The sequence below is a fragment of the Thermobia domestica genome, chromosome 13 (genome assembly GCF_964235325.1).
Source record: "Thermobia domestica chromosome 13, izTheDome1.hap1.1, whole genome shotgun sequence".
In the NCBI taxonomy this organism is placed as follows: Eukaryota; Metazoa; Arthropoda; class Insecta; order Zygentoma; family Lepismatidae; genus Thermobia; species Thermobia domestica.
In genome coordinates this window covers 163,055,401-163,069,714 of record NC_137466.1, presented here as the reverse complement: position 1 = coordinate 163,069,714, position 14,314 = coordinate 163,055,401, and the positions used below count along the sequence as shown (strand labels likewise).

The 14,314-nt window shown below is 33.7% G+C and overlaps 1 protein-coding gene across 29 annotated transcripts in view; it reads right to left on the bottom strand.

The window, feature by feature from the left end:
* trol (terribly reduced optic lobes) overlaps window positions 1-14,314 on the bottom strand; it is a 1,284,884-nt gene that overhangs the window by 145,405 nt on the left and 1,125,165 nt on the right. For all 29 annotated transcript variants that reach the window (XM_081736787.1, XM_081736791.1, XM_081736768.1 and 26 more), the window contains 8 exons: window positions 11,105-11,221; window positions 10,341-10,747; window positions 9,531-9,665; window positions 8,636-8,812; window positions 7,185-7,387; window positions 5,221-5,368; window positions 2,632-2,792; window positions 2,107-2,246 (listed from right to left, as the gene is read on the bottom strand). In XM_081736787.1, coding sequence (XP_081592913.1) covers window positions 2,107-2,246; window positions 2,632-2,792; window positions 5,221-5,368; window positions 7,185-7,387; window positions 8,636-8,812; window positions 9,531-9,665; window positions 10,341-10,747; window positions 11,105-11,221 — 1,488 coding nt within the window. The remainder of the gene's footprint in view (window positions 1-2,106; window positions 2,247-2,631; window positions 2,793-5,220; window positions 5,369-7,184; window positions 7,388-8,635; window positions 8,813-9,530; window positions 9,666-10,340; window positions 10,748-11,104; window positions 11,222-14,314) is intronic.

The window sequence follows — 14,314 nt, the reverse complement described above, 5'->3', positions numbered from 1 at the left end:
TACAAGATGTTCAAAATGTTTTCCAAGTTGTTCTGTACACATCTGAGACAAAACAGCTATACCGCCAATTACAACAAGGTAAAATCATTTAGTACTAAGATAGTTTATCAACTATGGTTTGTACATTTAATTGTTGATGTTCCAAATCCTTTTGTCTTCCAGCAAATACTTTTATGTTTAATTCGCATGCCTACGAGTTTTTTTTTTCCACAGAAGAATGGTTAATCATTACAAAATTATATTTGCACTCATTAAAACATTACTTACGTTTCTTTCCTTCAGTAACGATCGCTAAACTGATTTATGGAACATTGTGTAGTACATATACCGGTATTTCGTATAGTGAAATGTGTAATTTTATCTAAACAACTGAATGTACAAAATGTATTTGTTTTGAGAAAAATTTAACTGTACATGGGGAAAAAAATCCATGAATGTACAATATCAGAAATGAGACCGGCGCATAATTCTTACTGTATTTTCATTTATTGCTCTATTAACGCTTAAAGTTCTAAATATCTTAAAAGATCCTCAGTGTGAGCTCCGTTGTTGGGCTTATAAATGTCAATTCTGTAATCCAGTCATACCATACTCGTTTCAGTATATTTCTGCCAATTTTCTGAACAGCTGATGTAATTATTAATATTAAATAGCTAATTGATGTTCAATGATTGAGATGACATAAAAACTTTTTTTCCTTTGATATAACCTTACAGATAGTCATCATATGGTAAAGATGAGCAGAGTGAAGAGGCCACTTCATCCACATTACATCTTCAACTCCCACTCTATTAATTTAACGATATGATAGGGTACATTTCAGCCTTGTTGATAAATAAAAGCCTCCTGTTTTGTAAGCTATGGATTTCCATCGAACAGTTCATCAATTTCTGAATGCAAACTACTGTACCGATAGAAAAATGAAAATGAAATGAAATGAAATAATTAAGTTTTATGTCCCACGTTTATGCCGGCTAGGTAAAAGGAGACGGTGATGATGAGAAGTGAATGAAATGGTAGAATGAAGAAAGTAGGAGGAAACGGGAAAGCCCCGAGAAAACCCATGTACACGGTGTTTGTCCACCACAAAGTTCACTTGGCGAGAGCTGGGATCGAAACTAGGATCCTATGCACCAGTGGTGAACGCTCTACCACTGAGCCACCGCGTCCCCCTGTACTGATAGAGCTAGGGATGAAGACGAAATATGGATAAAATGGCCTCCTCGCTTTCCTAATCTCACATTGTGACTTTTTTTCTTTAGCCGCTTTTAGTATTAAACACTGCTGATTTGAAACTACGAATTAAAGCAGTTATGCAGACAATTGATAAAAAATATTTTGGAATACGAAATTCTGTAAACGAAATCCAAATAATGAAGAAAACTTAATGAACACCAAACAGAAATATTTGATAAATATTCAGGGTGTATCAAAAAGAACTTTACAACTTTGAAAACTCATACTGATTTCTTTATTTAGCTTACAGACACGATTTTGGAGTCATTTTGTAACAAAATACATATATTTTTTAAACCTTATATCTACATAGGTTCAATATGGCTTCAACTGACGATTCGGCACACATCCCATCTGAAGTCTCACTTGCTCTACAACATCTTCAGATGTACGGGGACGACCTGAAGATTTGTTGTGTCTTACCGAACATCCAGTTTCAATAAAACACTTATGTCATTGATAAATAGTAAGCCTACTGGGAGGATCTTTACCATACTTTGTACGAAAATTACCTTACACAGTTGTCGCAAACCAAAACACACAACTAACATGCTCGGGACTAGTAAAGGCAGCCATCTTTGCTGCAACTGCTGCTAGCGCTTGCGGTGTCTTGTTTCTAAACTAGTGTACTACGTGAGTCAAAACTTGATGTATTTTGCTACAAAATGACACCAAAACCATGTCTGTAAAATAAATGAACAAATCAATATGTTTTAAAATTTGTAAAGTTCTTTTTGATATACCCTGTATTATATGAACAACACATCTTTTTCATTATTATTATTGACCATTACTTTCAAAATTCTGAAATATTTTTTTCTTTGAATGTTCTTCCATACTGTAGATCTTCCTACTTCTAAATTTACTTACTTCGTACACAAGAATCTCCTGCTATTAATGGGTTTCCTGTGTAACCTCGGTCACATTGTTCACATCGTCTTCCTACATAGCCTCGTGGACAATTGCAGGTCACTTGACTATCAGTATCTAAGTAACACGTTCTGCCAAATCTGCAAATATATGACTCAAATTAGAAATATATATAAAATAAACATATTTTCATTACAATATATACAGTTTAAACTGTATCGAATGAGAAGATTTTAACTACGGTGAACGAGTTCATGTCAAACAGAATTGATATTCTTCTCGACAATTCCGCTCGAAGCCTAAGGAATGGCCATCATTTTATTTCAATTCTAAATTTTCTCAATTTGGACCAACAATAAATCTGTTTTGTTATCTTTATAAATAAATTTTAAAGACCTATATATCGAGCTAATGTAATTCTTTCATGCATTATAAGTTAAAAATATACAGTATATCCTAATTTTTTGCTGCAACTTGCAATCACAATTCTCTCTAAAAGTAGATTGAATCTTAAGGCAAACTTACTGATTAGATGGGTTTGTCAGAGGACATGGACACAATTGGCATGGAATGCCTCTAAGGGGATCTCCATAATAGCCAGGACGGCAAGGTGGAGGCGGTTCTTCGGGTTGACAGATTCCTAACCACGGACCTTGATCTCTTCTGGAGTAACCAGGAGCGCATCGCTATAATATATAAAAGAATGAAATATCGAAACGGAAGTATTAACAAAAAGAATTTGTAAGCAACTAACACTTTTTCAGTTTTTTTCAGAAACTAAAATTATCATTAATATCTAGGGGTATTTATAATGTAACAAGTGAGTTTCATTTCACAGTGTGAAATTACAGGAGACTTCCAAACTATGGAAATTTAATACTTAAAGTAAACTTAAAGTAGTACTTCAATAACTAATGACTGCAATAAATTGATAAGATCAAAGACAGAACCTGTTCCTTCGACGGTAAATCCATATCAAAAAACCATTACTCGCTATGCCTTACTATTTTTGTTCTACGGTGAAATCGTTAATTCGTACCACTTTCGGATTGAATAGATAACTAAGGGAGAAGACAGAACTTACTATTGGGAAGCTGAATCTATTGCAAAAAACCGCTTCTCAATATCGTTTTTGCTTTACGGAAAATAGTATTGAAATCGGAGGTAGTAGTTGCAGGTTACAGGGTTTGAAGTGTTGCAGGTTGTGATGATACATATTCTTGAGATTTTAAATCGATTCCAGAAAACTGCTTGTTGGTATCTATTATTTTTTTGTTCTATAGAGATAAATGGTGAAACCGGAAATGGTTAATTTGAACCACTTCCGAATTCAATAAAGGGTTACAGAGAAGATGGTCGCTGAATCAACTGCAAAAACTATATTTCGATATATGTTACCGTTTTTACTCTATGAAAATCAAAACTGAAACCAAATGTTATAGTAAATTTCTGAGTTATGATGGTATGCTCTTTGAGACACTGTAATTATCTGATACTAGTTTTGTTCTATGGCAAAAAATGTTGAAACCGAAAATGGCAAATTTAAACCACTTTCGGTTTGCATAGATGGTTAATTAAAAAGATGGAACCTATTCTTGGGACAATAATTAGACTGCAGAAAACCACACTTCACTATCTCTTACCGTTCTTGCTCTGTGAAAATCAGTATTGAAACTGGAAGTAACATTAATTTGAACACTTCCGGTTTTGGTAGAACATTCGGAATAGTCATGGTACGTTGCCTTGAGACACCGAATTATTTTCAAAGAGCAACCATCTCGCTATCTGTTACCGTTTTTGTTCTATGGCGATAAATGTTGAAATTAGAAATGGATAATTTGAACCATTTCCAGTTTGAATGAAGTTAACGGAAGAGACAAAATCTACTCTTGGAACGCTGAACTGAATCGATTGCAAAAACCGCGTCTCGATATCTTTTACCGTTTCTGTTCTGATACTTGTCAAGAGACGGACAAACGGACGGACAAAGCCGTTCTATAAGGCTTCCGACACTTATGCATAACGTAGTTTGGAATTCTAATAATTGAAACGATGGCTTAACCTATGAACAACAATCGTGCTTGAAGACGATGTTTAAAAAAATACAACGATTGAAGATATATATATATGTACTGTAATACAATGTGACTTTTCAAATTGACAAATACAGAAATATTCCTATTTTACTTACGAAATCTGTAAGATAAACTTTGTCTTATACTTGATATTGTATTCAGATCAGAGATGTCTGTTAGTCCGTAAATTTTACTAGTTACACAGGTCAATGATGATTTTTTTTTTTTTTTTAATTTTGTATTCTGCAAGAATTTTGATGTGATGAATTGACAAGTATACTTTTATTTTCAAAGTGCAATCGCGTACAAATTGATTCTTCAACAGCGTTAACAAACAGATCATTAATAAATCGCAGCTCTTATTTGACGTATATAATTGATAACCAGCGCTCCTAGTGACATACAGATAAACTAACAGTGGAATATATGCTTTATCAATGAAGTATCCTGTAATAAAATATAGAAAGAATGAAATGGAGAAAAGAACATTAGGAAAGAATGACGATCATATGAAGAGAAGACCACTGCTGAATGCCTCAATGTGAAATTCTAGATATATTACGATAACAGAACTAACACTCTTTACATACCATGATCACTAAAAAATGGAAGTAAGGCATAACACGAAAAATAATACATTTCAATTCACAGTAACCTAATATTTGTACAAAACAGATCTAGCATTTAATACAGAAACTTATCTATACATTTTATGTGCATTAGTGCATAGATACTTAAAAAATATTCATACCCTTCTAAAATTTATTTTCATTTAGACAGTAGTACTGTCCAATTTAAGTTATGTAACAATGGTGAGCGATGAGAAAAACAGGAGTAACTTTTGAATTCAGCAACTCAAAAAACTCAGCAACTCAAATATCTTTTTAGGACAGTCTGTCAAGAATTTTTTTCTTGTCTTTTCATATAATCGACCTGTATTAGATATACAGTGACAAACAAATCCCTAGTTGAAGAAATCACAAACAACAATAGTAAAATAAATAAATAAATAAATAAATAAGTAAATAAACATACACACCTCACATGACAAACCAGTGTAGCCAGCAGGACATCTACATTCTTCAACATATGAAGCTTGCCCTTGCCCAGTGTTTGAAACTGTGGCTGAATCCATTCTTATATTGTTGATTGCCGTGTCAAGAACAGGACCATCCACGTATTGGGTTCTATGAAATATTCAGTTAGATATTGATATAAAAATATAAAACAAATAAATAAAACATAATATTCGAATAAGATTGGTTTAACTTCTAAAGCAAAAAAAAATGTATAAAATATAGCAAGCATAGATTATGTACTAATAAATTTTCTTCTTGTAATTAAAACCATTTGTTGTGAAAGAAAATACTTCTTGAATGATATTAATATTTTTTCTTCTGAATATCTTAAGAAACGCATGCACTATCTAGGTGTGAATTGTGTTTTGTAATTTATTTTCATTAAAAGCGGCTCATGCCCATTTGAAGGCATGAGCCGCCTCAACGCCATCTGTCAGCGACTGGCTGAACTACGTCCACCCTAGAGACGAGCACGTGGTTAGCACGCTGCGTCTCTCTGTCACTAACCGGCGTATCGAAAGCTTTCTAGTGGCCGTCATGTCTTTCATTCACGTGATTCCCCAGTTTACCTCACGACGCTGGGTGGACGCCGAAAATTGGGAAGCCGGGAATCGAACCTGGGACCACGTGGACGTGAGTCCAACGCTCTAACCACTAGATTACGGTGTCCCCAATTTATTTCCACAATTTTTAAAAACATTGTCAAAATAACATTAAATAATAACAGTATAAATGAAATTAAATTTCTAGTATATACCAAACGATTATTTCCTTTGAACTAAAAGAGACGGATGATCAGTTAAAGCTAATGGTTATGAAATAATTGATGGAACAAAAACGTGGGAGGAAACGGGAGAGTCTCGAGAAAATTCATAGGTTCGATTTTGTCCACTACAAGCTCGAGTGGCCGGGGAAGGGGGGTTGAACAAGAGACATCTCGCACCAGAGATGAGCGTAATAGCATAAAAAAAATTAGAGCAGGAATTTCTGATTAATGCAATACGCTATAATGTAAAATAGTAAAGTGTTTTCAAGAGGCAGTCATTATTTTTGAGCTGTACACTACCAAAGTATGTCATCTCATATTGACTTACTTCGATGCACTGTTCACCAGAAAAGAAAAAAGCACTTCTTAAAACACGTCCAGGGGCGTATGCAGGGGGTGGGTCCTGGGGTTCCGGATCCCCCCCTTCCAAAATCCCGACTTTTTTGTAAATGTAGTCTACTTTTAGGAAAATTTTAGAAATTTTCATATAATTTAGCCTCAAATTGTATTTGGATCCCCCCAAAACGCTTTAGATCCCTCCCGAAATAAATTCCTGCGTACATCCCTGCACTAGTCATATTTTATCATAGTAATTAAATATATTTTGAAAATATAAACAAATGACCATTTTAATTAACATTCTTAATAACACGTAAAATTAGTATTAAACGTATTAGTAACAAATAGTTAATGGTAATAACAGATAAGCCAGAATTTGTAAAATCAAGACTAAAAACCCGGAAGAAGTTAAACTTCAGAAACAGGCAGTTAATTTGATAAATACTTCTCTATTATTTAGAATTACAGAAATATGTAAAGTAATGACATGATAAACAACTAAACGGAGGGAAACGAGTTTTGAGCATGTGTATATTCCTACTGCCGTGATTAACATAATTTTAAAAACACATTACAAGAGATACTGGTCCCTTTGTAGATTATATCGGCAATCCAGCGGTCATAGGCTGCACAGCTCTGTGTTACATTTATAGGTATTCATTACCTTGGCTAACTATTAATCAACTATTAGGCACTTAGGTAGATGTTCTTAAAAATTATCTGAATCAATGGTCACTTAAATTACACAATGTATCACTTGGATAGGAAAATATTTTACAACCATCTAAAAAAATAAAAGAGAAAAAAAGCTTTTTTTACCTGATTAAAATGTTGTCTACATTTGCTAACGTCATCATAATTTCTTCTCTTGTTGCCAATTCATCTGGTTGTTCAGGAATGTCTCCACCGACCCTAGCGCCGATTATCTTGTACCATTCTCCATAGAAAAATCTGACAGATACATCTTTGTCCCTTCCTGGTATAATTCTTTCTCCACGGTGGATTAACGTAAATCCATTTCCCTAGAAAAAATAATAAAATAATAAATAAATAAAAATAAAATATAAGAACTAATGAAAATCATAAATCTTTTATCTTACAGGAATGTAGCCAAGCATTTCTATTGCAAGGTTCATCCAGAAAGAAAGTTCCGTTGATCAATGAAAAAGCCACAAAGTGTAACAGAACTAAACACAATGAAGTGCACTGAAATGCAAGCCTTGTACTAAGTTTCAATATATTCGCAGTCTTGTTGAGATACTTGTCATAACGGGATACCATATTTTGTATCCTCATATTGAAGAGCGATGCCGGCTGTGGGTGATAACAAATTTAATGCAGCTTGTGTGATTGCACCGTGATGGAGCAGATAGCCACGTTGCTGACGTTCCCATTCAAATTCATTCATTCATTGTTTGATCTACTGTCGCCTCCGATGCTTTAGCCAAGAATAAAAGCTCTCCGGTGCAAAAAGAGATGAAAATCAGGAGTGAATTCTGGAATGATGAAGAAATACTTTCTAGGCAACGTTTGTAAACGTTCCTCATCATGCACATGGTTTCGTGATTCGTTTAACTCTCGCAACCTTACCATTGAGGTACTCAAGATCTGTTTATCATAAATTTCACCAATTTAACGATAAATTTTAGATGCTAACACATTCTATGCATTCAAAAATCGTATAGCCCACCGCGTTTTACAGACGGTAAGTGTTTAGATTTTCTTGAACATCATTGCAACTTACTACGAAGCGTCTGCACTTCTCTCTACGATAACATTGACTTGCAAATGGATCTAACTATGAGGCGCAGATGCGCACTCTTACAATTGCAGTGCAGTTGGGGCATAAATTGCACACAAAAACTACTTTCTGGACATGCTTCATCATTGCAACTTACTACGAAGCATCTGCGCTTCTGTCCACTGCAATATTGACTTGCAAAGAGATCAAACTATGCGGCGCACATGCGCACTGTTACAATTAGAGTGCAGTTGCGGCATAAATTACAAACGAAAATTACTTTCTGGACATGCTTCACATGATTACATAACTTAAGGGAGTAAATTAACAATAAAAACTGAAGTATACACATAGACTTACTTTCTTTTTAAAGATCACTGTTGGAATTCACATTAAGTTATAAACAACAACTAACTGGATTAAATATAATTAATTTAATCATGCACAAAAATAAACTTTAAAAAAAAAAAAAAAGAATACACCTAATGTAAGAACTTCTGGTTTATATACAATTGCCAAACTGACTTACACTCAATATCACGTCTGGTGCAGTAATAGGCCTTCCTTGTCCTTGGTAACGAACTGTGTATTTCAAATAGCCTCCGTAAGATTTAAGTTGATTTCCATGATAATTTTCCGGTAATGCGAAATATGGTACCACATTACTTTGTAACCCAATATTACCATCAGGTGGTGCAGAATACAACTGAAAATAGAAATAAATAAATGAACATTATTTTAATTATACTAATTGTTCATGCTAATATTATTTCTTGTCTTCATATAATATGAACATTCAATTCATAGACTTGTGTCCTATATTTGTATTTATTTATTTTAATAAAAAATTCGCTATAATGCAAATTATGAATTACATTTATAACAGAAAAAAAAAAGCATTTATGGGTCCTTCTAAAAATGACAATTAGAAATTAACAATAAAGAGTATTATATACCAAACTAAAACAGTCCAGTGAAATAATTTTTGAAAGGGAGCCCATTAAGTGCCTGTGTCTCTTCTACATCATGTTCTATTTTAATGCTCAATACAAACAGGAATACAAGCTACTACTTCAAACCTTCACTTGAAACTCTACTTCTTACTTAGGTAACTTAAATTTTTGTTTTTATGACTCCCAACTAGTAAGCTAATCAGACTAATATTAGATTCTAATAGGCTTCTAGTAGATCCATCAATACGCAATTATACAAGTAGCAAGTCAGTTGGAAGTAAAGCATTTTTAATCCCAAATACAAGAGATAACAACTTTTTATGGCTGACACTTTAATAATAATAAAAAAAAATCCCCAAACAGTCAATAAGCTAAAGGATAATTTTGAATTAGTATGGATACATATAATCAATAGAAATCAATGTAACATTTTCTTTTTAAAATCAACCCATAAAAGAACTGACAAATTACCTGGAATCCATTTCTTTGAGGTCTAAGTGATGGCTGACCAGCTTGGAATGGAGGTTCTGGCCTAATTTCAACAACACCAGTAATTGGATCGACTCTAACACCTACAATCTTGTAGTTATCAAATGGTGGTGGAAGCTTAAGAGAAAGAAAGTATAGTTATTTTTAAACATCTGCAGTCTTGTATAAAAAAAAGTCTTTTATTTGAAAAGTACAGTATATTCATACTGTTTGTTCTAACTTATTTAATGTTAGAAAACATATCGGTGAATGATTAAACTAACTGGCTAGGTGTTGGGGGCAGGGGTGGAGGGGAGGGGAGAAAGCACTCCATACTACTGTTACTCATGACTCAATATCTACTAAAATCAAAATGAGGAAGACACATATTACTTAAAATGTTTAAGAGGATGCATGTCATTTTGATAGAGACAAAAAAGATGTTTAATTTTACAAAAAATAATACGGAAAATGGAATGTTTCATATATCACTCCACCATCCATTTTTCTCAAAAAAACTGTCAAAATCAAGCTATTATCATGATTCCTTTATGTATTTTTTTAAATACTTAAACAACATATTAATTAGTAAACCAGGCAGTTGGTGGTGGAAGCTTAAAGAAAAGAAATGACACATTATTAAGCAACGCCATTGTATCGAAATTGATTTGAAGAATTACTTCTTGATAATCTATGTATCTGACATTAGAATCAATCAATCTAATAAAATCTACAAACAAAAATGAAATTGTTTTGCAGTATTTTTGATAAAATTTGATTGATGATTTTTCTTAAACGCCTATTTAAACTTACCTGGTAAATAAATAAATTGGCGCTATCACAGTCAGAGGTTATACCAAAGCAGAAGCATGAAATACATTCGTTGGGTGTCGTTGCCAGACGATTAAAGTAACCATCTGGGCAAGGTTTCTCCACTTTCTTCAGGACAAGAATTGCGTCTGGCACTGCAAACACGGATCCTTTGCTACTGATTGCTTCACAACTATAAGCTCCTTGGTCTTCTTGTTGAGCATTCGGGCACACAAGTGTTCCGACACCATTGTCGCTGGTTGTCTGACATTTAGATGGAATATGTCCCCAGTTTAATCTCCACACTATTTCAGGCGTTGGTACACCGACAGCTGTGCATGTAATTGTGTATACAGCTCCAATTGAAACTTGAATCATTGGTGGTGGCGGAACTTGAATATATGGCTTTGCTGAAATAATAATAATAATAATAATAATAATAATAATAATAATAATAATAATAATAATAATAATAATAATAATAATAATAATAAGAAGAAGAAGAAGAAGAAGAAGAAGAAGAAGAAGAAGAAGAAGAAGAAAAGAAGAATGTGATAGAATGTTAATCAGTAGTTCAACTAAACTAAATGTATTGTTATTTACATTAGAACTCATTATTAAAATTGGAACTACCAACCATTAAACGCTACTTAAAACTATAGAACTGGCTTTCAATTTGCAAAGGGCTTCCGTATCATGAAAACAATGCTCTAACGATTAATTATATCTGAAGTACATCGCAAAATAATAATCTGAAAATAACTTACTGCATCCAACTTCGTCGCTTCCATCCTGGCAGTCGATTTCATTATCACAGTGGAAAGATTTTGGAATGCACTGGTTTCCAGATTGACACTGGTATTCGTTGTACCTGCATGGTGATCCTACAAATATATTATGATTAATAATAACTACCATTAACATATTTTACTGATAATCAAGATTGAGTTGAATTTCATATTAATCTATTTCAATTCAAAAATCCTTATAATGTGCGAATCAAATTAATATTTTTCTCTTATATGTTATAAAGTCCGAACGAAAAGAAATCGTACTTTAAAAAAGTCAACGAAACTGCCCTTAAAATATGATTAACGAAACTATCTTTGACTTTCTGCTTAACACTGCCACGCAGTGGGTTTCTTTCCAAGCATTTTACGGCAATTGTATCATTTTGCTTTGTGTCATTGTGAATACTGCGATCGTTGGAGTGAGATTATGTTCTGCACTTGTGACGATTTTGTGGTATTACAAAAATGTAGGTTTTGAAAAAGCAGCCTGTGAGCATCAAATTTTGTTTCAAATTGGGTAAGACATTTACAGAAACTTTCAAAATGTTGCTGAAAGTGTACGAAGAAGTATGTACTAGACTAACCTAGTGTTATGAGTGGTTTCAGTGTTTCAAAGAAGGAAAGATCTTTGTCAAATATGAAGCAAAACCTGACGTTCACGTTCAGAAAGTGCGATGTACTATGGGAAAATAGTTGTTTGACCGTTCGCGAAAAAGTTAAGGAAATAGAAAGTAGTAATTCGTCTTGTCATGTGATCTTAGTTGAAACAGTGAACATGTATCGGATTACAAAAGAAAAAAGAAATAGTCTCACAGTTGCTAACACATGAACAAAAGTAAACACGTGTGGAAATCTTTGAAGATTTTTTGAACTGTGCAAAAGAAGACGACAACTTCTTGACAAAACATTGTAACAGATCACGAAACTTGAGTCTATTGACAATGACGTTGAAACAAAGGCTTAGTCATCTCAGTGGGTGGGAAAATCTTCGCCGAGACCCAAAAAAGCACGTCAAAGCCACTCACTCGTTAAAGTGATATTTATTGGTTTATTTGATTTTTGTGGTTAGTTAATTATAAATACATTCCACATGATCAAACAATCAACAAAGGGTATTATTTAAAAGTGATGGCGCATATGAGAGAGGCTGTAGGGAAGAACAGAGTGGAAGCTTGGAAAAATGGAACTTGCGTTCTGCATCATGATAATCCCACCCCCGGCGATCCACATTAGGGAATTTTTGGCGAAGAACAGTGCAACTATTTTGCCTCAATTTTATCCTACTCGCCTGATTTATAGCACCTCCAGAATTGTTTTTACTCCCCAAGTTGAAACCTACCCTGAAATGTCCCCGTTTCGATTCGATAGAGAAGATAACACAAAATCGCTAAGCGACCTCAGACTATTTCAAAAAAGTGTGTACTACGATGCATTCCAGCAGTGGAAGATGCACTGGGAACGATGTATTAATAGTAAAGAAATTATTTTGAAAAAAATAAATCTGAATAACTTCTAAAACGGCAAATACCGTCATATTTAGAAAGTTATTTTTTTTTCTGGACAGATCTCCTACATACATGTTAAGTCAGGGCGCAAAATTTCAAAGTCAGACTCGCCGATCCAAAAATGATGGTCGCCAGTATCTCTCACGTACAAATTAAGAGAGTACCCCCCCCCCTTATGCCTTTGGTTTGACAAAGAAAGAGATTATATCAAGGCATAAAATATTAAAACTAGACAATTAGATTCAAGATAATTTTGAATTGGACAATTCATATACATGTTACAAAAAATATCTTACTTTAAGACTTAAAGTTTGTGTAACGCTCTCTCTCTCTCTGCACTGAATTATCAGTTGAGGATTGCAGTTTTCGGATCAAAGTCCTTAAGTGAAGGGCCATTGCTGGAAATTGTCAGCAAATCATTCAGTAAGGAAAGGCGAATTATAACTTTCTGAAGATTTCACTTTCCATGTCCGTTGTGAAGACTTCACATTCCGCGTTTTCTCTCACTCAGTGACTATCATTTTCGTGAGAAACAGCGTAGCCTTGTGAGTTAGACAGAAACCATTCCTGCTGAACACTGGTCGCCAGCTCTAAATTTCTAGTCGCCAATGGCGACCTGGCGACTGGAAATTTTGTGTCTGTGTTAAGTATTTGTTTTTTCTAATGTCTAATTTACTTTCTCTTTTCGTTTCTACAGTACTTCTGTTTTCAATTCCATTTAAATGTTCTAATTTTATAAATATACTTTTGAACAATGTTGTTTTCTGCTAATCCGTGTCTTTAATGAATATTTGGAGGTTTAATTTATTGTAAATTTATATATTCTAAAAACCTATAATGTTTTAAAAGATTTGGGTTGTCATAGAAACGTACAAAATCACACCTTATTTCCACGTGAAATCAGGTGAACAACCACCATAAGAGAAACTTACTCTCAAACTTTCACGAAGCCTTGGGAAACCACTTGATACGAAAAGGGATCTTAAATATGATTCTCGAACATTTTATTTCTTCAGGTAAAATAGAACTGATGGGTTTTGCAAAGGGAAGAAGAATAGACATACTTGGTCTTTGTAAAATAAAATGAAAGAGACAAGATGAAAAGGATCAATGAGGAGTAGGAAAGTTATATTGGAGTGAAAACAAAGACACTAGTAAATGGAATAGGGATATGTGTAGAATAAAACCTGTTTGAGATATAAGTACTTATCTTGTCAAAGAAAAACGAAGGAACCAATGTTGTTCTGTTGTTTAGAGTTGTGGTTTTGTATTGTATGTTCACAAAGAGTTATCAGATTATTTGGGAATATACTTATAATCACTTATGCTACGGAAACATAAACAGTGCCGATAAGGAATATGAAGGAGATAGACCTGATAGCATAAAAAGCGTTCTCGCACAGACAACAAAAGATCTAAGAAGAAATGAAATCACCAAGAGTATACATCACTAAAAATAAAATAAATAAATAAAAAAAAAATAGGTTAGGCAATATGGTCCTGAAAAAAGAAGGAGAGAAGAACATTTATTTAAGAAGTTTCCACACATGGAAATAATAGGAAAACGATCATGAGTAGAGCCAACAAAAAGACATGATAGGAAAAAGAAAAATAAGGTGGGAAAAGTGACAGAATGCTGGAATTGGGAATTTATAATGATAATGATTATTTCACAAGGGAT